Genomic DNA, 26,050 nt, shown 5'->3' on the forward strand with positions numbered 1-26,050 from the left:
TGGTGCCTGACGTTTTCTGTGGGCAGCCCAAGTATGTGCATAGAAACTGTGGGGCCTCAGACAAGGCTGATAGCTACCAAAGTGCCTCACTTTGGAGCCACTTAACTGTCAGAACTGAGTACATCTGCAGCCTGCGTGCAGCCTTACATTAGCTGCTGAGTGGCAGGCATCCGTGGTGCAGAGAAAGAGAGAGGGGTGGACATTGTATTTTTGGGCTCGCTACCACTCCACTTTTTGGTACACTGACAGATGGTTCCAAGCTGTGGGTTTTGTTCCTTTTTCTCCCCTTAGATAGCAAAGCACCTTTCATTTCACTTTTGTGAAAATGTCCTCTCCAAGCTCGGCTAATAAAACGTCAGTCATCCAGACAACTCCTGGAATCATTGTTAAGTTGTCTGAGGCCCAAAGTGATCAGCAGGCTTTGTCCCTTCCACATCCAGCGCTGAGCTGCCGGGGTGTCACATAAACCAGCCGTGCTACGTGGCAGGCTGTGTTCCTGAGCACTGCAGGTTTCTGACGGGGCTGGAATAGCCTGTGCTTGGAAACTCATTTGTTTCTGCCGTTCCCAAAGTTGGAATGTAGGGCCTTTGATATATCATTTAATTTCCCCTTCTGCAAGAAGGATGGTGCTTTCCATGAGTTTAACATTGCTGCTGGGGATTTTTACGATCTTGTTAGTGAGCTGTGTTTCTAAAGATGTGCCCTCAGCTTTGTGAGCCATTAGAGTATGTGATTTACTTGTGAGCCACCGCACAGCTGGTGCTGAAAAGAATGAATGCAAGAGATTTAGCTTGATTATCTGAGCTGGTCAGACTGAGTAGGGTTAAGAGTACCTCAGTGTTTCCTTTACAGTGTTTTACCTGTTACTTTGACTCACGTGGAGTGTTGAGGCTGTTGTTTTCCATGCAATGGGTCAGATCGAGTATGGGTTTTCTGTTGTTTTCTTTACATTTCAGTTAAAACCACACAGTTGTTTGTGATGGCAGGCTTACGGAGAAATATTTTGTCTTTGTGATTCATGCGCGTTATATTTACCCCTATTTTGCTGAGAACATCTAGCAGTATTCATCACAAGGGGTTAAAAAAATCAATCAGGGAAGATTATCTAAAACAACCACTCCCTCCATCCATGATATATTCTTTATAGAAAATCATAGGTGACCACCAACAACTGGAAACGATCTTATTTCCTTTACTTTTTCAAATCTTCAGAGTGTATTTAGATGACCCTTTCAGACTCTTCTGCAGCTCTAGTGGCTGGGAATATGTTTTACATGAAAATTCAGATTCTCAAAGAACAGCCTCACCTGAACAGTAACAGTGTAAGAAAAACCATGAGAAATCCCCCAATTAGCTGTGCTGCACTCTTTGCTCTGCACTTTAGATGGGAAAAATTTAGGGGTGGAACCAACCTTACACCATGAGCTTTCATCTTTCTGTCCCTGTAATAATGCACCTCCGGGAGCAAGCCTCTAAGCCAAAAACGCACTCTTAAACAAGCAAAATTCCTGGTAAATAAACTCCTACAAGCAGAAGTTCTTCCTCAGCTTACAAAGGGGATGCAGCAGTATCTGGGATGCCACTACCTCATGTCTTGCCTCTGCTGTTCCCAGCTGAGGATAGGAACTGGCTGCCTGGGAGTCTGTCCTCCCTGAGACATTTTTCCCTCACCTTTTTGAGGTAAGAAACGACATAAACACGTAGATTTAGAGAATGTCTTGGAAGCTAGGAAGGGCCAAGCTGAAGATTGCTTATTCAGCCTCTTTGTGTAAGTCAGTTACAGCACGTGGTTTAATTTGGTAAGCTTTTTCATGGAATTCCTTGTTGACTTCATGATGAAGTGGCAAACACAGGATTGGACAAATAAAAATAGGCTTGCGCTGCATCTTCTTGGAAGCAAATTCTCACCATGCTGCTGCCTTCAAGCTCTGTGCTGGTCACGCTGTTAGTCAGTGAATATGCTGGGGCCTGCATAGCTTCCTGTGGAGCAGGGTGTGCTGATTTTCCTGTCTTTTGCAGAAATTGAAGGCTGTCACAATAACAATGGAGGCTGCAGCCATACCTGTATTGAAGTGGAAGACTCATACCAATGTGAATGTCCGAGGGGACTTGTTCTGTCAGAAGACAACCACACTTGTCAAGGTAGGTCAACAATTAGGAGACCGGGCAAAGAATGCTCCTGACAGCCTGTGGTCCAAGCACATGAAAAGCACATTTGAAGGGACTTTTCCTCTTGATTTTGTTGTGTTCTGTTAGTCTCTCCTTTTCACTTTGGTTAATGGAGCTTTGTCGTGAACGACAGGACAGACAGATCATCCAGAACTGACAGCCTGGGGACATGGCTCTTTTTACCAAGCAGAAGAGAGACACAGGACCCAGCTGGGTGCATCTTGCATCACAGGCGGGTTTGGCAGTGTTCGCTTACAATTGAGATTGCTAAACACCTCCCATTATATTGTTCTGTTTCAGCTGTGTATGCCTTTGCCAAATTTACGCTACTAGAACTGAAATTTTCCATGCCTCAAAATGGGCTTTTGAAATTTCAGCTGAAGTGGTTCAGTCACGTCCAAGAATGAAGTTAAAAGAAAAAGAGAGAGGCATTTTTTGCCCAATTTCTCTGTAGCCACTCCAGTAAGCATTCCTATGCCTTGTAGCAAGACAGTAGCTCTGTTACTGGTACATTTTTCAACTGTCCCATGGAAAAGTGCTCAAGATTGCATCTGAAAATTGACTGCTTCTACATAGAGGCAAGGGCAACACTGTTCTTGGAAGGCGTCCATGTGAAGTCTACTCCATTCTCCATTCCTGCACACCAAGATTAAGTCCTCACCAACTCACGTGCACCTATGGCATGCGCCTGGAATAAACAGGTTCCCTTTCCTGGGTTGCAAGAGCTGAGTGAGATTTCCTGTGCAAATACCTCCAGGCTCCCAGAAGACAGTCTGGCTCGAGCACTGAGTGCAGGGAGCAGAGAATCAGGGAGGCAGGTCCTGAGGCTATTGAGAGTTAAGCAGAGTCTGTACCTGCTCATGCAGTGACTTCTTATAATCCAGAACTTGAATCCAGGAATCTTTTGGGCCTCATAATCCTACATCTAGCTGATTCCCTGAGGTGCTGAAATCAACGAGCAGCCTGTGTCTTACAGAGATGTGTACTACAATCCTCTGCTGAAGGGGCATAAAGTTCAGAACTGTGTGCTGAGAGAGCCATGTGGGTGCACAAAAGGCAGGCAGAGGTCATGTTCTCCGTTGGCCTCGTCTGACTTACCAGGCCACTTTGTAGTCCTGGCAGGCACGGCACAAAGCTGGAGAAGGGGCATGCCCTGGTAGGGACAGACCACGCTGAGTCTCTGGTGGTCTGGTGTGTTACAAACTGCCCAGGCATCATTTAGAGAAACAGATCCAGACTTCATGGTGGCCAGCGCAGCAGATCTGCCCCAGAGGGACTGCTGGAATCATTCTATTTGGTGCAATTTCTGCTCTAAGCTTTGTAGAAATTCAAGCCATACAAGGCTAATTTTGCAGTCATATAAAATTAGCACAAGAATTAGAGGAAAGACAGGTATTTATATGTATATATAATGACTCCCTTTCATTTCAAGAAATGAAATGAAATTCATTTCAAGAATGAAAGGGATTCAGCAGCGTCTGTTTTATCCCGTGTGCGTGTGACTGTTAACCCACATCCCAGGCACGGTCCTGCAGGGCAAGGGCGGCTGGTGGCCCTGCAGGAAAGGAGGCCGTTTGGCTGCAGGTCTCCTGGTAGGAAGGTGTATGGTGAATGATGTAGGGGTGTCCCTGGAAAGGAGCAAGCCTTGCAGGTGGGGCAGCTGGTTGTTCTTTTGGAGTGCCACATCCCAGCCTCACTCCCTTGGGAGTGACACAGGAACAGTGGCATCTCCTTGCCCCCTTCTCTCCCCACCGCTCACATACCTAATGCTTGGAATTGCTTATGTAGCAGAAAAAGACTTGCCAAGAGCCTGGAAGAAAGTGCTGCGTCTGCAGAGATCCTGTCTTCGCTGCCCTGCAGGCAAAGCTAAGGCTGATGGCTGCCTGCAGCAGGGCTGAGTTGCCCTCTGCTGCCTGGAATCCCCTGCTTTGGCATTTTGAATTCATTTAGGGTGCAACCTGAGCTTCCTGTTCACACCTCGAGTCTGTTCTCCTGTTTCCAGGGGTGAGCACTGCGCCCTTGGGATTCGGTGCTGCTCACTGCACCAGCAGAACCAGGCAGGGATGGGGATTTCCAGGAGCTGTGATTATTCATGTTGCTTGAAGGTGTGATTGATGGATAGAGGCCAGAAAAGAGCAGTGTTCTTCAGCCTGGCTCCCCGAGGCAACCCCAGCAGGGATAGGAGGCCACGCGTTTCTCAGCCGACGTTTCTCCTCCTTTGGAGGCTGCTAATGAGACCAGCAGCACTGCCGGGTGCCGAGCTGGGGCTCCAGATATGACATCTCATCAAGCAAGATTGCTTGTTCTTTTGCATTTCATGAATTTATGTCCCTATCCAGCGGTCTGCAATTTTGAGGAGATATGACAGAATATATCTGGAACCGTACCACACAATTCTTTATGGCATCTAATCAGGTTTATAGCGATACAATTAACGGTGCAGGGCAGGCACAGTTGCCTGGAGCATTGGATCTGCACCTTATCAACCCTCCCCTGCACTGCCTGTACTTTCAGAACAAATATTAATCCTCCCCCACAGAAATCACAGCCTGGGTTGCCATTTTCCCAGAAGGATCCCAGCCAGCCATACCACCTGGAGTTTTGCAGACCATCTTCATGCCCCACCTCTTCCTGAAGTGTTTGGTGAAATGCTTTTCTCCTCTCCCATGTCCCAGCTGTGCGTGTGTTCCACAGGGAATGGTGATGTAGATTCTTTGTGTCTGTAGGAGTGGTTCAGGGCTCCCCAGCAGCAGGGAGCCTGTTCTACTACACACAACGATAGCCCCTGCTCCAAGCAGCTGTTCTGTGAGAGGCTGAGGAGGGAGCCACGGGCTGGATAAGGATCAGGGTGCCAACTGCTGGCAGCAGTGTAAGCACTGGCCTGGCAACAAGCTTCCTCCCATGCTCAGGGTACCTTGCAGACAAGTTCAAGGTGCGTAACAAGGAGTGTGACGTGATGTGATGTGATCACAGATGCTCTGTGTGAGGGTGAGGAACCGACCCGTTTGACTGGCATAGCCTCAGAGAGGCTTCGAGGAGCCTCACAGGCTGCACTGAGCCAGGCTGGGCTGCACATCTGATAGCAAGACAGGAGAGTGCAGCTCCCTGAATGGATGCAAAGATCTGTGACTAAAAGAGGGTTCCCTGGCACCCAGGATTACTCATTTCTGCTCTGGAATAACACCTGTGTGCAGTCACCTCTGCCTTGCCAGCTCCTCATCAGCCACCCCGCGTCCTCCTTGTCTGTCCTGGGGGAGCCAGGAGTGCTCAGAGCTGAATCACGCTGCTGCAAGCAGCCTCTGCTTGCACCACATCATGAAGCTGAGAGAATGGAAGCACAGTTCCTAGTATTGATTACTCCTCGGTGCGCAAATGTCTAATGCGGTTTGAATTACATTACCAGTTCTTCTGAGGAGTCTCCCAGAGCGCTTTGCTCAGCAGCGGTGAGCCTGAATCACAAGCAGAGCTGCGCACAGGAATAGCCACACCTGCTTTCATGCACGTGTTTCTGTGCCTAGGTGCTGGGAGGCACTTGGGCAGTGCCAGAGCAGTGGTTCAATAGTGCAGTTGGTTCTCCTTTCTTCCCTGTAGTGCCAAAGACATTTAGAAACAGATATAGCATGAACAAAAGTGGTGCTGAACTCTGCAGAATTGCAGCTGGGATCCAAACCCTCTTGCCCAGAAGTACACCCTTACAAAAGCATTAAGTGTTCGTGTTCATCAAGGAGTCACTAGAACAGTGAAGCTCTAAACCTGCATCGAGCCGTTCCTTTCTCCAGGGGATATTCTTCTCTCTGTCTGCATTGCACTGTGTTCTCCAAGTCCCTTTGCCTCCTTGTGAGCTTTGCCATTTGACTCGCTCAGTTATTCCCACTTGTCTCCTTCTGTGGGTGGGGGAAAAGTTCAGGTAATTCTTAGTTCATTAATTTTCCATCCTAACCCAGTAATGTCATTAGGAGAGCGTATTGCTTTGGGCACGCTGCATGTGTTTTAGCATATCACCTTGAAAATAATGAGCTTCCAAGAAAATGTATTCCCTTCAGATACACAGTAACTGTTACAAATATACTTCAGATAGGACAGGAGAATTTTCTTTTGGAGGGGGCAGGTTTTGGAACTGTTCCTTGTGTCCAAAATACATAATCAAGTTATATAAACTTGATCAGAATTAGGCAGAGACAGATCATAGGAATGTCAAGGATGGGGAGTATAATTAATTTTAAGGAGAAGCTTGGGGAGCAAGTGTACTTGCGGAAGTTTTGTCATGTGACTTCAAAATATGTTAAATGATAATTCTAGAGAGGGTTTATTTTTCTGGTTGAGAAGGGACCAAAATGCAAGCAACAGTATGCTTGCCCTGTAGCTAACTGAATAGATACGTCTCCAACCAAGGAATACGTGTAACAGTTACTTCTATATTGGAAGTTATTTCCCATTCTTACCTTTTTCATTTTGTCCAGTCTGTGCACTTTCTCCCACTTCTTATGTAGTAGAATTTAAATGAAAAATAAAGCTCACTTGGAAGTCTTTTATGAGAATTAAAAGTAGTTTGGTAAGAGGTGGAAGGAGCTAATTGAATTTGTCAGAGCTGGGTATGTTGCTCATAAAAATATTGATTATTATGTCATTATGAGATGCTTCCATTTTATTTAGGCATCCGTATGGAGTCATTCTGCCTTGTTTTGACACGTTCTGTGTTTGATGTAAAACCTGATAAAGGGTCTTAAAAATGGCTCTGCCTGGGGTGTTGTGAATTTCATAACTGTTTCTGGGAAAGGCTTTTCCCAGGACAGCAGTGCTGGGGATAATCAATCAGACCTGTGCTGAGCATAAAGTGTAGCTGGAAATGCTGCATAGCTAAGTTTTTGCTGCTTTGTAGCTGTCACCATCGTCCTCTTTTGTGGCAGCCCTGCACCAGAAAACTTGGGGCAGTGGTAGCTCAGGAGGTCTGTTGCACAGCTGGGAGTTTAAGATAGGTGCTTAAATTACTACAGCAAGATAGAATTATAAATGCAACAAACGATCCCCCTTTTTTCCTAGTAATTGATACAGCCCTTCCCCAGTACCCAGGTACACTTGGAGTGCGGACTTATTCTGGGCCTTTTCTTGTAGTTCCAGTGCTGTGCAAGTCCAGCTCTATCGAGGTGAGCATCCCAAAGGACCTGGTTGGAGGCCTGGACCTTTCCCTCATCAACAATTCCTGCAAAGGGGTATCCAATGGCACTCACGTCAACATCCATTTCTCCTTGAAGTCCTGCGGCACCGTTGTGGATGTATGTACAACCATTGCTGTCCTGCCTCTTGGGACCTCTCAGACCTGGGGACTGGTTTAGTGGCCTCTGGGGAAAGAAGTTGCACCAGCATGGGGGTGCAGGCTCACCTGCTGCTTCACAGAGGTGGCTTCACCATCATCGTGGTGTGGAAAAGGCCAGTGGTGCCGTTCTTGAGCCTCCTGTTGAGGCAGTATCTGGTCCCAGAGCACGTTTTGGAGCTTGCTGGTCGGGAACCAGAGCGTGCCTTTCACCAGCTGGGTGGCAACTTGGAAGCCAGCTCCCCTGCTTGCTGCAGGAGTCCAGTGCATCAAGGTTGGCAGCAAACTGGCAGAGGCCCTTGGGTTGTAAGTGAAGATGAATATCGCTCTAGTTGCAGTGGATTAATTCATAAGCTCTATTCGCAGTGGCTCTTTTATGTCTGAGTTTCCTGCACGAGATAAATTCAGCTGCTGATCCGACCTCAGAGAGGCCTTTCTCAGTGACCTCCCCTTTCCTTTAACCCCCCTTTTTTGCTGCAGGTGATAAATGATAAAATCATTGCCACCAATCTGGTGACCGGCTTGCCGAAGCAGACTCCAGGGAGCAACGGGGACATCATCGTCCGCACCAGCAAGCTGCTGATCCCAGTGACCTGCGAGTTCCCGCGCCGGTACACCATCTCCGAAGGTTACGTGCCCAACCTAAAGAACTCGCCCTTGGAAATAATGAGTCGCAACCAGGGCATCTTCCCCTTCACTCTTGAGATCTTCAAAGACAAAGACTTTGATGAACCCTACAGGGGTGCCCTTCCCACCCTCAAGCTTCGGGACTCTCTGTACTTTGGGATTGAACCCTTGGTGCATGTCAATGGACTGGAGACGCTGGTAGAGAGCTGCTTTGCCACTCCCACCTCCAAAATCGATGAGATCCTCAAGTACTACCTGATTCAAGACGGGTGAGTTCGCTGTTCCCTTCTTTGCTGGCTCTTGGATGGAAATTGGCAGTGGGCTAAGCCACACTGCCTGTGTGACCCGGGAAGTGCTGTCACTTCTGCCATGTTCCTCGTAATCACCAGCAGCCAGCACCATCCTGCCATGCTGGGAGAAAGAGTGTGGGGGGCAGTGAAAGAGGGTGCTGCAAGAGCAGCCTTTACGGGGCATCTTTTCCTGTAATTAGACCTGTGGATAATTGACTTGGCTCCCATAAAAGGGAGATCCTTGTTGATGTCCTCTCTGCCAGCCTGCAGTTCCTGGTTGATCAGCAGCGCCCCAGTGGCTGTGTGCCACTGCCATGCAGCTGCCCAGGAGCTGGAGGAAGTTTCTTAATTTTTTCCTATAATGTGTGCCAGCAGACTCCGTGGCTGGTGCTGGCTGGAGCTCCAAGAGCTCTCTGTGCTCTGCTCCCTGATGCCTGTTATCAGTGCAGCGATCCCCTAGGGAGGACCCTACACCCCCCGGGGTTGGTTTGGGGGCAGTGGTCTTTCCAGGAGGTGCTAGTGAAAAGCTCAGGGAGGATCTGCTCACATCGGAGGTCGGGGGCTGCTCTGGCTGCTAAGTTGATGCCTGTTTTCAGGGGCTCGTCGGGGTGGCAGTGCTGTGATGCCACGTTGCTTGTGGCATGTGTGCCCCCAGCAGTGGCTGGCAGCCCCACCAGACAGCGAGTCTGCTCTCCTCTGGGCAGAAAAGTCCTGCCAAAGGCATACTCAAGTGTCACAGCCACCGGTTAAGGGCCTGGGCTTGTGTGAGCCCTGTGTTCTGCCAGCCAAACTGTCTAATAAGGACAACAATTGCTTCCTCGGCTGCCAGGTCGAATCACCCACTGTCGCAGCTGGTGATGACAGGTCCTGTGCGACTGTCTGGTAGCAAAAGGGAGTGCGGCACACAGACACTGCTTTCATTTCTCTCTCGCCAGGGTTGCAGCATTACTTGCTCTCCCCCCAGCCAAGGCTGCGGTCTGTCAGTACGTGACGTTTCGGGGGTTTGTGAGCAGATTTGTAACGGGAGGGTTGATTTATCGACTCCCTGGCTGTGCCTGTGGACCCTGGCAAACTCAAGGCTCCAAACATTCCTTCCGTCCCCTCCACGAGTAAAAATGATGGCCCTTCAAAACAGCGGCCAAAACCTGAGCTGAATAGAGATGAGAGGAGGCAGAAAATGCCTTCTCTTTTATTTACCGCAGCACTGGTTTGAGGAATTACACAGCAAGCAGCCGGGACCTTCCTGGTAAAGAAAGGTTTTCCCTCCCGGTGGGGAAGGCAGCAGCAGCCCCTTTGGTGCTGTTATCCTGCAGAGGGCATTAAAACTTCACGGCAGGGAAAGCTGGGCTGGAGGAGGCTGGCTGGAGCTCCCCAGCCTGCTCAGCTCCACGGCCATCGCCACATGCCCGGTGCCCCGTTTGGCCAGGATGTGCTGCCGGGCTAACCGGAGCTCTTTGGCTCTCGCTGTGCTCGCAGCAATTAAAAAGTCAAATGAGCTACAAGCTGGGGCTGTGCTACAAGCAGCTCTGCAGTAACCCTGTTGCCTTCCATCAACCCAGCCCCAGAAGCCCAAGGCAATAAAGACGAGATTTTTAAGTCAGTTTGATTGCGTAGGATCAGATCCACAGGAGTTAACTGCAGCTGAGACTTCCAGAGGGACACGCGGTTTAAATTTGAGGGGCTATACTGTAGGCTGGGGGATGGGAAAACTCCTCTCCTCCTTTCGTGCCCCTTAATTCCCTCCCATCTCCAGCTGGTGGGATGTGCCACCCCTCAGCACCTCTCCTGCAGCTGTTGTGACCCCCCTGGAAATGAGGATTTTCCCAGTGCCTTCTCTGCAGGCTCTGTAATACACCGCACTGCTGCTAGCCCAGCCAGCCCCCAGGCAGCCCTCTGGCTTCTGCCCTTGCCCTTCCTCTTTCTCAAAAATAAATAAAAGGCACTGACCAGTGGCACGGGCGATAAGCACTGCAGCTCCCCAGGGCATCCGGAATGAGGTCGTGTCACCGAGGGCAGTCCCGTGTGAGCTGACGTGGGCAGAGGCCGTGGTTTATCTGCACAGCGTGGTTAAGGGGGCTCCGTGGCAGCGCTCATCCTGCTGTGCTGCCCCACGTTTGCAGCCTTGGTGCTTATCGTGGGCCCCAAGCCCTCCTCTCTGCCCTGCAGCCCCCCAGTAGTGGGGTCAGAGCAGTGCATTTGTGGCAACCTGTGGGAAGACAGACTCAGGGGCATGGCAGGGGCTCTGTGTATCTATCCCTGGCTCCTCCGTGTTCATTTTTCCCTCTCCCTACCCCAGACTGGTAGGTTTCTTGCAGCCACTGCGGAGCACCCACCTGCAGGGAACCTGGGATTTAGGGGTTGGTCTGAGACAGTGTCCAGGAGTCATCACAGTTTATGTACTCACAAACAAGAACGGGCCTCTGAGGTGACTTTGTCATTCTCCACAATCGAGTGCCTTTAGGAATGCTACTTTTAAATTTTCTCCTAAACAACATCTAACACTTGGCCTCGAGCTGGAGAATCCACGTCACCTCTCCTAGATGCACAGTGATAATTTATTAGCTCCCCACGGATGCCTGTGTTTGCGTCCCAGACGAGTTTGCCTCCCTAGGCTCAGTCCAACACTTAGCCCTGCTGTTCCGCACACGTAGCAGAGGGGCACTTCTGGAGGAATTGCAGCAGGCTGACCCACGGCACCCAGTCAGTCGAACAGCACGGAGATTTCCAAGCACAGGTTGTAGAGAAAGCAGAGGTATGTGTAGGTGTGGGGTGTGCTGCACTTTGCTAATTGAGCCTGTCAAATGTCAGCATTTCTGACAATGCCGTATGTACTTCTGGGGTGGAGATAGAAGCCGAGAGCTGCTTCAAGAGAAACACTTGGAGCTGCCCCGCTGTTGCCTCTTGTCCTTTCCACCACCACGTTTTAATATATCTGTGTCTGTATGTCTGGCGAGGCCCACATTTCTGGGGTTACTTTCCTAGAAGGGCCAAGCTGTGCTGTGGTGCGGCGTAACTGCAGCATCCGTGCCCCTCAGAGCACCTAGGGGATTGTGTCAGGCAGCGGTGACTGTCGAGTCACCTTTTGCCTTGCTGCTTCTCTGTCAAACTCCATCTAGGCTTTGGTAGTTTATAAGTAGACCAGACCAGAAATGTGACCTTGTATAGAAGTCGTTTATTTTCTTGCCGTTCTGTGTCCCTTTAGAAGCCGAAGTTAAGATTTCTAGCTGTAACTGGAGCTGACCAACCAAACCCAACAGGGAGAAAATATACATGGTGTACAGCAAAGTAGATCTGATGTTTTGTGTTTGTCTTCTGTGATATCTCAGTAACGTGGGTAAAGGCTTCTTCAAGCATGAATTACAGACATATGCGTGTGTATACAGAAGGTACCCAGTGCAGCGTGTATGTATCACAGCTCCGCTGGTCACCGCAGACTGTTGCAACAGTGAATTGAGAGGAGGGTGAAATGAGGACAAATTTGACTGCAGCTCTCTGGCAGTCCCTCTGCCGAGGGGACTGGACCACGTCCTGCCAGCTCTCTGCTGCTGAGCTGTTCTTTGTCTGGAGATGCTATTATCATCACTGTTGTTTTCCCAATTATTCCAGAATTTTCTCCTGTGGCCAAAGAGGAAGTAACATGGATGGTAGCTTAGCTTGAGAGAGACAAGCGCTCCTTTCCTTTCTCCGGTTTAATAGGCTGGGATGTTTTTTGGTCTCTTTTTTCCATTTCTGGGAAACCCATTAAATCCTTTCTTTCTGCTTTCCTCAGCTGCGTTTCTGATGATTCGGTGAAACAGTACACGTCAAAAGACCATCTCGCCAAGCATTTCCAGGTTCCCGTGTTTAAGTTTGTGGGCAAAGACAACAAGGTAAGCTCAAAACCTACCTCTCAGACATTGCATCAGCCCTGATCTGACTGAGGAGTCTCAGCACAGAACTGGCTGTATTAGAGTACCAAGAGGAGGGATGCCTGGCTCAAGGCAGATACTGCTGTGCCTATTCCAGCTGCTGTTTCTTTCAGGAGCTTGACACAGGTACTTTAAAAGAGAGTGTTAAAAACAAGTAAATTTGAAATAAATATGAAGGGACAGCCATTGAAAATAATGGCATAGCAAGCTCAAATTGTTACTGTTTCCAGTGTAGTCTTTGGGGTCCCTGGTATACTGGGAGAGAACAGTGTTTGTGTTTCCAGTCACCAAAGAGCAACCCAGGCAGTTAGCCACATTGCACAGTGTCCTGTCTTTAAAACAAGGTGATTTATAGTTTTGAATCACTTCAACTTTATACCTTCTCGGGCTGTTTGAGCAGATGCCCCTCAGGTTTCCAGATACAAGGTCTCCAGGTACTGTTTAAGTCAGTGTGAAACCAGGCTGGTGGCAGTTTGGGGCAGAAGCTCTGTGTTAGCAGGACAGCAGAAGGGTAATGCCATCTTCCTAATGCAAATAGCTTTCTTTTCCTGTGCTGGAAGAAATGAGGTCTTTTTATCACTGTTGTTATGCTCAGCCAATGCTGCTTGCTCCAAAAGGCATAAAGTTTCCTCTCCAGCCCCTGCAGAGCCTAAAAAGGATGAGATCTTCCAAAATTCACAAATTTTACTTGGCTTGGTTGACACTGCTGCCTCCATGTGCATCCTCCCATGCAATGGATTTTGCTTCAGACCTCACTGCTGACCAACACCCAGAACATTTGCTTTCCTAGTCACGGCTTGCTTTCTGTCCTTGTCCTTTAGAGGGCAGGGAGCAGCAATCTTGTCACTGACTGCCTTGACTGTGCTAAAAGACAGAGCAGCTGTCTCCCTGCCCTTCGTGCTCTCCTCCTCTCTGCTGCCAGTTTTAACCCTTCATCAAGCAGCATTTTCCTCCCTTGCCCATCAGTCTCTTGCCTTTATGTTCCCCAGCTCTTGTCAAATTCCCTTGCACGTTTCTATCATCCATCTCCTTGTGAGGCTTCATGCGTTCTTGGCCTTCTTCCTGCCACGCAGCTCCTACCAGTCCGCGTGAGCTCTTCCAAGCTTATTCCTGGCGTTTTCATCCCTTCATTTCACGCCTTCACATTCCCTGTCTAGCCCTTGGCTAAGAGGCAGACTGGGTGCTCTGCGCAGACCTCGGCTAGGTGCTTTGGAAAACGTGCCCTCTCCGAGGCACGCAGGAGAACTGATGGCTCGGCCAGCATGGCTGCAGTTGGCAGTGGTTGATAGGGAGCTCGCTGGTGGGGAAGCGAAGGGGCTGTTCCCTGTAACTGACGCCTGCTGTCTCCCCAGGAGGTGTTCCTGCACTGCCGCATCCTCGTGTGCGGGGCGCTGGACGAGAGCTCCCGCTGCGCCCAGGGCTGCCGGCGGCGGGTGCGCAGGGCGGCTGGGAGAGAGGAAGAGGAGGGAGAGGAGGAGGCCGGTCACGTGGCAAAGCACATCCTGACGGGCGGCCCCATCAGAATTGACTTTGAAGACTAACAGCCGTCCCTTGGAACAGCACCTCCGCCCGAGACCAGCCTTTCTTATCGATGCCTTCTTTCACGGTGGTCTGAGAAAGGAGAGGGATTTGGCACAGCCCCACTCGTACCTCAGGACCTGTTTCCCTAGCTGCATGTCGATGGTTTGTGAAGTAGGCTCGGCACACAGCCTTCTGCAGAACAGTTTGGTTTTACCTCTGTTTCTCTCGGTTGAAGGGACCCTGTTGCTTTTCAGGCTTGAAGCATTACCCAACTTTGTCTTTCCCTACGTCCACCCACAGGCTCCACAGGACTGTCCGTCCTGGACTAAACACATTACTCAAGCCTTTCTCTCTTCAGATGATAAAAACAGCATTGCAGCTGAACGTGTTTGCTCTGCAGATCTGTGAGTGATACTGAAGCTTTTGGGCGTGCTGTGATCTCGGATGACCATTAATAAAAATATGTATAAAAATATATATCCCACAACGTGCAAGTCCCTTGGAGCTATGAAGCAGTTGTCATTACAGGCAGCTAAAGCTCAGGTCTATCACAGGCACATATTAATGTTATTTTTAAATAGCAAAAGGTATTTAATAACTTTTTTTATTGTCTTTTGATAATTGCATGCAGTTTAACAGTGTTTCCTGTTGTATTTAGCATCTCATTATTTTTCTCTCTCTTCTCCCCCCACGTCCCCAAGCAACACGGTGCCTTTTGTAAGTGCTGTAGCACCTTGATTGTAAGAAAAAGATCATTAAAAATCTATAAACACCTGCCCCCAAGCATGCTGCTACGAGTCTGTGTTTGAAAGCTGTAATGGATTACCCTGGAGGTAATCCACACCCTCTTAAGGCTGTGGCTCTGACAAAAAGATTTGAGCATGGCACATTCCAAAGAAAATAAAATGGATGATCAGCTCGGGGTCCTGTGGGTGTCACGCTGGAGCAGGAGCGCTGTGTGGTGAAGGATGAGGAATGCGGGATGGAAGGCAGGAGGCACAGCGAGACGGGCAGGGCTGGAGAGTGGAGGTGGAAGGACCTTTCTCCAGCACTGGCTATGGCAGTGCAGTGGAGTCGTGGGGTTTTCTGCAGGAAGTTTCGTGGTGTGCGGGTTCGGAGGTGTGCTGGAAGTCCCCCCAAGTCTACATTGCCAATTTGCTGCTTCAGTTGGAAGCAGCCAGATTGCTGCCAAAGCCAAAATGTATTGCTGCTCGCAAATGGATGGGGAGTCTGTGTGAAGGGACCATTTAAAAGGGAGGCACAAATCACCTCAGCAATATTCCATTTCGCAGATTTATTTCTGCTGGTGACTGACATTTCCATGATGAATGGGCATTTGATGGGCTGGGAGTTTCGTGGCTTTTCTAAATGGCTCCATGGCTGCTTTTCTGATTTGAGAATACGTGTGTGTGCACGTGTGGTAGAATAAATGAAAAATTTCCTATGAAAATAAGTAGGTATAAGCAGAAAGGCATTTTTCATGTGTTATCTAACCATATGTGAAAGAAAAGGAAATAAAAAAGGCCCTTCTCATGTTGCCATGCCCTCCTGGTTCTGCTGATTCGCTTCTACACTAGGACCACACGGGCAATTTCCTGCTGTCACTTCTTTGTTCAGACAGCCCCTGCTGAATGTACTTGTTTTGCTAAAACAAGAGCTGGGAAATGAAATCAATTAGCTGGTGCCTTCTGGAGAGGCAACTGGTGTTTTTTGTTAGTGTGTGAGGGACGTGGGGAGTGGAAGATTTGTTGCCTTGCTTGTTTTACTTATTGTGCACATTATCTGGTTCTTTCTGACAAATCCATACAAAACAACCTCACTGCTCCACAGCTTTTTTTCTAAATCATGTGGAGGAGTAATGAGGAAGAAGCACTGGTCTGTGTGGCCGTGTGAACAGAGTGGTCTGGGAAGGTGCTCAGTTTGTGCTGCGAGCGGGACAGTAGCTCTGCTCTCTGCCACTGCCCCTGTGCCCAGTGACATGGAGGGGAAGGCTCCTGGACAGAGAAACCCATTTTTCAGTCTTTTCTCTCTCCCCAGTTTACCTTTTGTTTCCATCTGCCTTTGTCAGCTTTACAACCTGGACATGAAATCAAAGGCCAAACTCATCCAAGAGCCAAGGGATTTGCTTTTCTCTTTAATTTTATCAGCCACGCCACGGAGTGGAAACAAAAGGCAGTGCACAAGCAGGCACTGAGTGTGTGAGATGCCCAGCAGCCGTGCTCCTGAGGGTCCGGCCAGCTGCCAGCCACGGTTCAAACCCGAGCCACATTGGTGCTGCCTGACGGGTATGGCTGGGATTCGGCTGGCACCACCCTGTCCTGTCATAGGATGCAAAGTGCAGGTCAAAAGGTGGGTGTCCAGGAGGAGACACCAGGTACCTGCCTTCCCAGTCCTGCCTTCGTGTCCTCAGTGGAAACGTAGAGTTCAAATTTGAGGCAGCACCACTGGGAGAGGGCACGCTGACCGAGCGGGCTGAACGTCAGCAAGAGTTGCAAATGATCCTGCCAAAACGCAGAGTCAACAGGAAGTCAGCGGGTGAGCACGGTGTCTTTGTCCCGTTCAGAGCAGGGTGGAGATGAAGATGACCCAAGCTGGACCTCAGCTGGACACCGCTGAGGAGCACGAGCAGCGTGCAGGGGAAGCAGTTATTAGCTCAGCCACAGCAGTTTTACCATAGTTTATGCACCGTTTCTGTCCTATGCAGGATTATCTGGTAGTTTTTGTGAGTCACCGCCATTACTTGAAGTTTTAAAAATCTCCTTGTAGAGCTGCTTGGGGGATTTTTCAGATCACCACAGCCTAACTTTGTTGTGAAACGTGCTGCTTGTAGCTGCCCCGCATGCAGCAGCCTGTAGCGTTTTGAATGAACTGCAGTCTGAAAGCACAAAGACGTTATGATTTATATCAGCTGTGGCTCCAAAGCATCCGTGTGTGGACAGAGAGATTTCATTCAGAACCCTCCAGTTTCTCCAGTGTATGTCATTATCCATCACCAGTTGCTTGGCCTGGCTTTAATCTGGTAGCAGGCTATTTGGATTAGACAAGATAGGTTTTTAAAATTGTGTCATTTAATCACAGGTGTGTGTGCTCCCCTTTAGAACCAACAACAGGCACAATTTCACCAACGGAATGCAAAGTTTGGGAAGTGTCTGGAATCAGGAATGTTTCCTTCCTGTCCCTTGAAAAAAAAATGTATTTCTCAGACAGATAATCAGGGTTCAGTCCCATGCTCTGATAGCCACACACTGCGAGGAAGCTTGGCGGCACAGTCCTCACTCTCCAGTGGCACGAGCACAGCTAGGAAAGGAGCCCATTACACCTGGTGAGTGTAAATTCAGGCCCTCCGTAATGAAAACAGCCCCGTGCACCTCCTGCAGTCACTTGTGGTTCCCTATTTCCATACCGTTGTTGCAGTCCCTATTAGCAGTAAAGCAAAGATGACTGGCAAGAACAGGAATACAGGGCTGAAACAATTTATAGTGTCGTGCATCCATTTAAACACAAACTAGAAGAAAGGTAACTAAAACAGACTCTTTCCATCCCTGTTAAATTACCCTTCTGTAGCCTTAACTTTTCTGTGACAGATGGAAGAACAGAACCATAAATATGTTTGCAGAAGACACTGCAGTATTTATGTGGCACGGCACGCACACCCGATAGCGACTTCCTTTCAACAGGAAACACAGATGAAAGCTGTCTGCAAATGTTGCATGTAGATGAAATTCCATAGACCTCTTTAAATTCTAATTTTACACGCAATAAAAGCTCCCGAGAGCAGATGGAAGTATTAACCACGTTTTAAGGAGGGTGCTGTCTGAAACTGCCGATCGCTCTTCAGCTGGCAGCGTCTCTGCCCCACCGAGGTAGCAATAAGCCCTGCCATCTGACAGATAAGCCTCCAGGATTTTGAAAAGCTCGTCCAAGACAACTGTGAGCCTCCTGTTGCCTTTGTGCAGAAGATGGAGGTGGATACCCAGCCATTTTGTGTGCAAAAGGGTTCTGAAGGGAATAGCTTTGTTAAATGATACAGGAAGAAAATAACTAAACAGCTGCAGTCTGGGTGACACAGACAAAGAAAAGCAGCTTCCTCTCTTGAGACGGGCAGAGTGCTGTAGGTGTGTAAGAGACACTGAGTATTACTGCAAACAAAACGTGTCACAAACACAGCGAGTCCTTCTCATTCTTACCAAGTCCCTGAATATTTTAAGTTGTTTTAGGATCCACCAAGTATTTAAATAAGCAGGGTTGTCAGGGCGTGTAACGATAGGATGGAGAAAGTCAGGGGTGGACGTGAGCAACATACCGAGAGCAAATTACCCCCCTCCTTCAGTCACCAGAAGTGGGAAAATGTGAATAGTGTGGCCACAGACTGGGACTTTGGGGGGCTGCAGAAGCCTCATGCCTCGCACTGCGATTTAGAAAGGTAAGGGGCACAGGATGCTAATACAATGCTAAGGCAAACAAGTGATCCCCTCGTTTACAACCATCGCTGCATCCTGCTGGCCCGTCCTGATCAGTCTGTGGAGAAAATTGGCATCAGGCCGTTCAGGCTGATGGACTTGGAAAGGGACAGGGCTGTTGAGCTGCGGCTGCGCTGGGCAGCAGGCATCGCTGCCCCGTTTCCACAGGCTGCCTCCTCCCTGGCAGCCTCTGCCCAAAAGCTGTAGCCGACGCGTGTTGCTCGGCCCAGGTCCCCCCGGCCCGAGGGCTGATAGAAGGCGCTGTGCGGAGAGGGGACGCTTGGCAGCAGGCTGCTGGAGGCCAGGGGATCTGCTCTTCCTCACAGTTCATCTCGTTCTTCCTCACTGCAAATGCAGGCGCTCCTTTGGCTGTTCATGAAGGGCCGGCAGCCCAGGGTCCAGACGGCGTTGAACACCGTGTCTGCAACGGATTCACAAGCTGTGGAGAAAGAAAAGATCAGGCATGTGAGTAACAGGCACCCCGGGATGTCTGAGGGCTGGCTGGAGTACTTCCAGTTGGAAATGTGGGCATGTTCTCTCTGGGTAATGTGTTTTTACAAATCCAGGAGGTGCTTTCTGCTGACCTGGGGCTTCTCTACCTGGGGTGGCACTGACTTCCCTCCCTGCCAGGCTCCTTTCCTGCATCTCTCAGCCTTTTCTGGTTGGCGGAGCATTTGGAGCCCTACAAACAGCACCGTGTACCAAGCAGATTTCCCAGAAGACCTCCACAGCACGGTCTTTCCAGCAACCTCTCCTCACAGCTGTTCATAGCCACTACTGGCCAATCTGTTCTGCTTTTATTTCAGAGTTACAATGCCAGCATGAAGCACCCTGCTGTGATTGCCCCAGCATGCCTGACTGCCAGCCCCTTCCCTTCCCCCAGAGCAGCCCTGAAGCTGTGTATCGGTACTTTGGGAGACTGCTCGTTTGGCAGCTGCTACAAAGCTTGTGGTGAGTCAGCGGGGAAATCGAGTTTGGGGTTTACTGATGGCTGGAAGCGGGCTAGGGATGTCTGCATCCACACAGAGGGAAAGTGATCACTCTGCCCTTGCCTGCTTGCTTTGGCCTCTGGTGGAAAGGACCCCATAAGAGTGGGGTGGCAGTGGAGGAGACTCGCAGAAGGCAAGAGGAGGTAGAGCAATGGGAGAAGAGGACAGCTCAGAGGTTCTCACTAACAGCCCTTGTCCCTCCTCTGGCCACCACGATGTGTGCTGGAGGCATCTGCTCCTGCTTGGCTGCCCGTAAAGGTGGCTTGGGTCAGCCAGGGCCTGAGCTCTGCTCCCCCTTAACTCCCCGGGGCCTGCCTGTTGGCTCCACTGCTGCAGGCTGGAAGGGAAGAGGGCTGACCTGAAAAACTGGCAGAGCAAAACAAAGAGATAGGAAGAGGTTGGCTGCAAGAGGACCCCTAGATAAGAGTGACCATGAAAATTTGGCAGTGCTTGGCCTGTGGCACTTGTCTGAGTCCACAACTCTTCCTCTTGCTGGCCTGCACGCTCTCTAAACATTTATCTGTGACCAGGTACAAAGCCACCCACACTAGTACCGGGGTCACGTAGACTTCAGTGGTTGTCCTAGTCAGGCTGCACCTCTGGAAAACAAATGCAGCTCAGCTGCACCTAACGACAGACCTTATGAGCCAAGAGGGGCTGTTCCCAAGGGCTCTGCCTGGTTTTAAGCCCAAATTTCCTCTCCCTGCCACCACCTGGGGGGAGCCTACCTTCCACCTTGGAGACGAACCCCAGGCTGCGCTTGAGGTCGGAGCAGATGGAGTGGAGGCACCAGCGGAACTTGGCATCGCAGCGGTACTTGTTGGCCCCGCAGGTGTCGTAACAAACGTCCAGCTGGTTGCAGCACTTGGTCATGGCGGGGATGCCCAAATCTAGCTGGGGAAGGAAGGGAGATGAGCGTCCCTTGGACTCAAACAGCTGCAACTGGGAGAGATTTTACAGGGCCCCGCTGGCTCCTTTGCCCAAACCAGAGGTGTGGCAAAGCCCCCTTTCCTCCTTTTCCCACAACCTGCTCCTTGGCCTAATAAATCTGCTGTAAGTGTTATTAATGCCTCATTTCCTACAGATACACTCGTGAGACCAAGGATAAATACAGCATGGACTGGGGAGGTTCTGTTCCCTTGGAGGTAAGCCGCAAGCTTAGCTAATAACCATGGGGGTGATGGAGCAGGGCCTGACTCCTGGAGAGGCTGGACTCATTAGCTCGTTACGAATTCTTCCCCTCGTTGGCCTTCCTCATGCAATATTTAGGGGATGTGTTTTTTCTCCATTGCGCTCGGTGCTCACGACTGCCCGCAGAAGGAGGCGGTGCCACAGAAATGCCCACAAGGTTTGCAATGAAATGTGGTTTAGGGAACTAATCTAACAAGAAAAATGGGCTGTAAAGGGAGGTGTTTTCAGGGCAGGAATCGGCCTAATTGATGCAGGCTTCATGGGCAGCAGTAATGCAGCTGCTGAATAGTAATTTCTCCTCTTAGAGCCGTTTGGGAGAGCTTTTTCTGGTGATTCCAATATGATTTCATTAATTGCCTTTAAAACAGCAAGAGGGTGCAGCATTGAAGCCCGCAGGTTTATTTCAGTACTCAGTAGAGGCAAAAAGCATGGGAGGGAGCGGTGTGGATAATGCATCCAGATATTGCTGTTTGTGCATTATGCTAATGCATAATTAGCATAATCACTGAGCTGCCCAGCATCAAATGTGTCTCACAAGGGCACAGGGTCAATAAAAACACATTTCCTCACACCGATGCTCTGCTTGGACATCCCTTTTCTTCTTCTAGCACTCTGCTCAGGAAACCTGTGGTGCCTACAGAGACAGCCAGAGCAACAGGCCAGTCCATCGTGGGCCGAGCCCCTGTCTGCGTGATCCTTGTTCTGCTGCCACCAGCCCCTGAGGTCTTGCTGCTTCCCTGAGTGACAGCGAGCTCGGCTGTCAGCAGCCAGCCGTGTCTTTTGGCAGTCCCGGGAAGGCAACGTGTCCCCTAGCACAGCACAAGCGACACTCCCTCCCTTGGGCAGAGCTCTGCCCTCAGCCGTGAGGAGAAGCCATCGCACAGCCAGCATCCAGCACAGCCGAGCATTTTCCCTCCCCCAGATTATCAGCTGCTTACTGTGATTAGAGAATTGCATTATTTCGGAGCGGTGGGTGTGGCAGTACATACACTTTGGGGTACCTTGAGCCCCAGAAAATAGGAGCTGCAGCCGTTGGGTTCCTGGGGCTTGTAGTGAGGTCGCGGCATTGGAGCCTTCCCTGAGGAAGAAAGGAAAAGCATTAGGAAAGCTGATCTTCCCAGGAGTTGTACCCAAAGGCAGCTCCCCTCTGCTCTGCATCCCCTGCTGTTTTGTTCTTCTCCAGGAGGTGCAAAGACTGAAGGATGAGTGCCACTGACACACTGCAGTTTCATCCCTTTATATCTGCCCTCCCTTAGCATGCTTCTTAATAGGCATAGAGAAGCAAGAAGTTCCTCCCTGAATAATTATTTACTCGATGCTGAAAGAGTGGAGAGAGGGAGCGTGACGGCACTGCCCTGTTTCCAGTGCAGACCAGCCCTCGTGGGGCTGGGTTTCGCTCTGCTGTCCCTTGGTGCGTGTTCAGTGCTTGTTGTGTTTCTGCCCCAGCAAGGGAGATCTCAAATGCAGGATGCGGTGTTAGAACAAGACCTTTGAACCCTGCTTTGGGAAAACTTTGTAAGCTGTGTGAATGCTCCAACTAAAGCATGTTTAAGACTTCCGAAAGTCCATCACCTGTGTTGTGAAGTCCCAGCTTCCTTGATCCCTGTTAGAGAGTGTGTATAGATATATAGTAGATGTAATTTAGCCTTTCAGGATTGGATCCTTTTAAGCTCCGTTTTCTTTTTTTCTTCTTGTCAGCACCGATAGCCATGGAAGACACTTTTCCCCTTTTTTCTGACAAGGTACCTAAATTACCAGTGGTTAATAGAGCCATAAATCTACTAAATCTAGTGTGGTTTTGGGAAGACCTCACAGCAAAATGCCTCAAAAGGTCACATGCAGGAACATTCCCAGCACCTTCTAAATCACAAATCGGTAGAGCAGTTTTGTTTAAACAACAGGCTTGCAGCAAATAAGGGTGGGAAGGTATTTCTCAGGACGGCAGCTACTCTTGTTTCCACCCTTATGTCCCTTCGAATAGGTTCCTGCTCCAGACGCCCTTTTCTAGTGCAGAAAGCATTGAGCAGTGGGGCCGAGTTAACAACAGACAGAGAGCACAGATCAGTTGGTTACAGCACACCCCCATTATAGGATTAGCTTTGCACCAAAAAAAAAGTCCATTGAGGTACACAGACACAAGGTAACATCTGAGTTCAGGACACGTTGCATATTGTGCTATTTTGGTGGCTGTGCTACAGAGAGAAGGGATTGTGCCTATAGATGAGCTGACTCTCACAGCCCACGGCTCCCAAGCAGCACAGGGAGAGGAGGGCAGCAGCCAGGTCTGGCTACAGCCTGGTTCCTTTTCTGGAAAGAACCAAGAATTGGGACTCAGAGTCAACTGCTCTTGAGTTGAAGAAGGAAGCAGTGGCAGGTTCAAAATCTGAGGTAGATTTTGTAGGATGGGATCAAATGACTTTTTTTTAATGACTTGCTTGTACTATGGGTGATAAGTTGTGCTCATGCAGCCAGTTATGGGGTAAGGTGGCAATTCGGAGTAGGAGTGAGGCTGCTTTGGTATGTGGGGGTAACTGTTTCTAGAGAAAACCTTCAACAAGCTGAAGTTCCAGCTATTAAAATGTTCTACAAAGGTGACCAGAAAAAATAAATAAATCTTGTGAGAATTGTGAAATCAGCAGAACTGCCCTCAAGATGAGCCTTTGTAGGAAAGCCACCTCCTCCTCTGAAAAACAAAGTTTAATCATTTGCAAAGTGATCAGCTAGATCAAGCCCGAGACACCACAGTTAACTTCTCTCCCACATCTTCTTTGTAGCTGAGAGGAAAACAGAAACGAAGGCAAGGCACTAGCGATAGGGCTCCTGGTTCTACGTGAGCATTGACTCAGAGCCTGTTGTTATTTATTGCCTGCCCATCCCACAGGCAGGTCTGTGCCGGGGCAGAGGCTGGGTGGGTCACGCTGGCTGTTTTGCTGCCTGTGTTTCACCAGGCACCTCTCGTGGGCTACCCAAGGGGTGATGCTGATGTATAGAAGCACGGCCCTGCTGAGAAAGCCTGTTCTCTGGGAGATGTATTTCAGGGCACTGACTCACTGGCATTGCCTTAAAGGAGAACTGAAGTCGAGTTTCTAATGGGAAGCGAGTTTCCCTGATGCATTTTAATATCCCCAAGCTGTTGTGGCTGTGCCAAGAGGCTGGCAAACAGCCTGCTGGCTAGAGGAGATTTGTGGCCTATGCAGGAGGTCTGAGACTGCAGTACTGGGGTAAGGTGAAGGGAAGAGATCTCCAGGTGAACGGATGCTCCTGGGGTCCCGTGCTGTGGTGGGGGGACCAGGTTGTTTCTCTGCTCTGGGCAGACACTGTCCTTCCTCACCACGGCCTGAGTGCTGTGGCAGAGGGCCTTGGAAGGTGTGCCTCAGGCCCACACGCTGTGCAGAACATCAGCATCCTGCCTGGCCAGACAGCTGCGAGAAGCTGTCAAGGGATTTACTCCCACTTGAGGCTGTTGTTCCCCCTGAGATGCCCAGAGAGATTTTATAAAGAGGAGGAGGCATTTTCCTGCAAATGCTTGGGTAACCGTAACGTTCTGAGTTAAGGGAGCAATCCATCACCTTGTTTGTTCTCAGACCTCACCAGGTGCTGATAAATCGGGAGGAGAGGCTGGCAGCCAGACCAGCCAAGTGTTCGTGCTGAGCTGAAGATGGATGTGGCAATTACAGGTGAGTCCTGACCTTTATCGTGGCAAAATAAGCTATTATCAGTATCTCTTGTCTGAAGTAGAAGAGTGGAATGCACCAGTTTTGTTTCTTGGCTGGGAAAAAAGCAATCAGGCCCTGCTTCAGCAGCAAGACAATAATGATGGTTGGCATTCGTTCTTCTGGGCATGGGCATATGGTCTCCTTGGTTGGGAATTGTCCCTGCATCCCCTCTGCTTGCAGCTTGCAGTGTCTGTGCTAGCAACCAGCACAGACAAATGGTCCTGGGAGGGTGCAGCGAGGCCCTGGGAGGCACGCGGGTAGCATTTTAAGTTTCCTCCTTCAGCCAGTGATTAATGAGCTGTTCAGCAGAGGATGAGAACAGGGCTAAAGAAGTGTGTGTTTGTTTTCCTTTCTAGGTGAAGATTTCTCTGATAAGAAGCAGGATGCTCCTGGGGAGCGGGCAGGTGTTTGCACTGCTCTGTGGAGGTGCACAGAGGGCACAGGACCAGGGCAGGGAGAGACCTGGCCTGAGAGCAGTAACTCCTCCAGGACTTGACAGTGGTGAGTCAAAATGAGCTTCCTTCCCAAAATGAGCTCTGAGTATCATCAGCCTTCCCTAATTTCGCCTCGGGCACTCTGTAGCATCTCTGTTTCTCCCGGTGCCCTCCCTGTGGGATGATCCAAACCTTTCCTTTTTGGTAAATCTCTCAAAGTCCAAGGTGAGTAGTGGCTGCCTCATTCCGCCTTGAGTACTAAAGGTTCCTCCGTGGTGACAGTGGGGCTCGTTTACCTTCCTGTTATCTCCCCTCCTCCAACCCCTGCGATTAGCCAACTCGCGGCTGCTGAATAACCACGCTCCGAAGGTTGCCGAGATTACGGCCGCTGCCAGCACCAACAGCCCCTTCGGAGCCAGGCTGAGGGCTGGGGTTCTGCTGCTGGCACCAGCAGAGCAGTCGTGGTCTCTGCGGTGGCCTTCCCCTGCCGCCCAGGGTTGGGTCATGGGTGGCCTCGGGAAGGAGAGCTGCGAGTTCCCACACAGGAGGGAAGGAGGGGAGGGAGGAGCCAGGAAGAGCTGGCTGGGGATGTGGGGGCCAGCAGCACCGCTCTGAGGGCCTCAGCACCAGGTTAGGAAAGTAACAGAGCACCGGGACAGTGCTAAATGCCTTGCCAGGCCACCTTACTGCCAGCCCTCCTACCATCCCCTAACGGGCAGTGCCTGTGGTAGCAAAGCAGTCAGCAGCCCCACGTCCCCAGCACGGACGCCCTTCACTTACCATACCGACATCTGTACTGACAAACGCCGTTTTTCCCCCCAAGCAGTTCCAAGAAGGAGTCAAAGTAGCTGTTAACTGTTTCGAAGCTGTCCCGGATGGCCCCGATGCCCCACTCTGGAAAGTACGACTCCGTGGAGGAGCTTTGGTGGGCGGCGTTCTCCTGCGTCGTGTCCTCGGTGCCGTGCCCCAAGCCCAGGGTCAGGCACAGAACCGCTGCCTCGAAAAGCAGCCGCATCCTGCAGCCGGATCCAGGCCCCGGAGCCTTCGTGCGGGCCAGGAGGAGCGGGGCGAGCTGTGCCGCGTCGGAGGCAGGCGAGCGCCCCTCTGCCCTGGACTTTAACCACTGCGGGGGGAGCCGGGATGAGGTCACGGTGCAAATCAGGGTGCAAAGTGCACCGTGGAGATTTGGAGCGGGTCCGGCTCGCGGAGAAATGCCGGGGGTTGCGTTTGCACAATGCTGCTGGAACCGGCTCGGCCCCTGCAGCACCGGGGCTCGGGCTGCCGCCGGACGGTCCCGGAACGGAGCCGCCAGGTGCTGAATGAGGACCGCTTGCCCAGGGGGTGCAGCACAAGCACCCTGCCCAGCGGGCTGCCCTGCTCCCCGCAGAGAGTTTCTCTTCCTCCACAATTCCCCCTGCCCGGGCAGCGGATCAG

The 26,050-nt window shown here is 50.4% G+C and overlaps 2 protein-coding genes and 1 long non-coding RNA gene across 5 annotated transcripts in view; 2 read left to right on the forward strand and 1 right to left on the reverse strand.

Moving 5' to 3' along the window:
• OIT3 (oncoprotein induced transcript 3) overlaps positions 1-18,509 on the forward strand; it is a 33,500-nt gene extending 14,991 nt beyond the window's left edge. Inside the window, exons 5-9 of the mRNA XM_084525110.1 lie at positions 2,020-2,142; positions 7,282-7,442; positions 7,961-8,376; positions 12,167-12,266; positions 13,658-18,509. Coding sequence (XP_084381236.1) covers positions 2,020-2,142; positions 7,282-7,442; positions 7,961-8,376; positions 12,167-12,266; positions 13,658-13,846 — 989 coding nt within the window. The 3' untranslated portion in view covers positions 13,847-18,509. The remainder of the gene's footprint in view (positions 1-2,019; positions 2,143-7,281; positions 7,443-7,960; positions 8,377-12,166; positions 12,267-13,657) is intronic.
• PLA2G12B (phospholipase A2 group XIIB) lies at positions 15,948-25,956 on the reverse strand. 2 transcript variants are annotated; one of them, XM_084525122.1, is made up of 4 exons: positions 25,397-25,956; positions 21,468-21,544; positions 20,004-20,169; positions 15,948-18,725 (listed from the first exon to the last, which is right to left on the reverse strand). In XM_084525122.1, exons 1-4 carry the CDS (start codon positions 25,629-25,631, stop codon positions 18,607-18,609), a joined length of 597 nt encoding a protein of 198 aa, XP_084381248.1. In that variant the 5' UTR covers positions 25,632-25,956; the 3' UTR covers positions 15,948-18,606. The 2 variants fall into 2 exon arrangements, with proteins under 2 accessions (XP_084381248.1, XP_084381247.1); XM_084525121.1 differs by having other exon boundaries at positions 21,456-21,544; positions 25,397-25,909.
• On the forward strand, positions 18,663-25,383 carry LOC311439449. 2 transcript variants are annotated; one of them, XR_014694721.1, is made up of 4 exons: positions 18,663-18,751; positions 19,093-19,237; positions 20,360-20,420; positions 24,051-25,383. It is a non-coding gene; the product is annotated as an uncharacterized lncRNA (long non-coding RNA). The 2 variants fall into 2 exon arrangements; XR_014694722.1 differs by lacking the exon at positions 24,051-25,383 and having other exon boundaries at positions 20,360-21,449.
• Positions 25,957-26,050: the final 94 nt, after the last annotated feature.

This window comes from Aythya ferina (genome assembly GCF_964211825.1).
Source record: "Aythya ferina genome assembly, chromosome: 7".
Taxonomy (NCBI): domain Eukaryota; kingdom Metazoa; phylum Chordata; class Aves; order Anseriformes; family Anatidae; genus Aythya; species Aythya ferina.

Coding starts and splice junctions, on each gene's coding strand:
- PLA2G12B (XM_084525121.1), bottom strand. CDS start 25,631: ATGCGGCTGCTTTTCGAGGCAGCGGTTCTGTGCCTGACCCTGGGCTTG. Junction 21,545..25,396: donor TCAGTACAGATGTCGGTATG/GTAAGTGAAGGG, acceptor TTTCTTCCTCAG/GGAAGGCTCCAATGCCGCGA. Junction 18,726..20,003: donor GTTCGTCTCCAAGGTGGAAG/GTAGGCTCCCCC, acceptor CTTTCTCCACAG/CTTGTGAATCCGTTGCAGAC.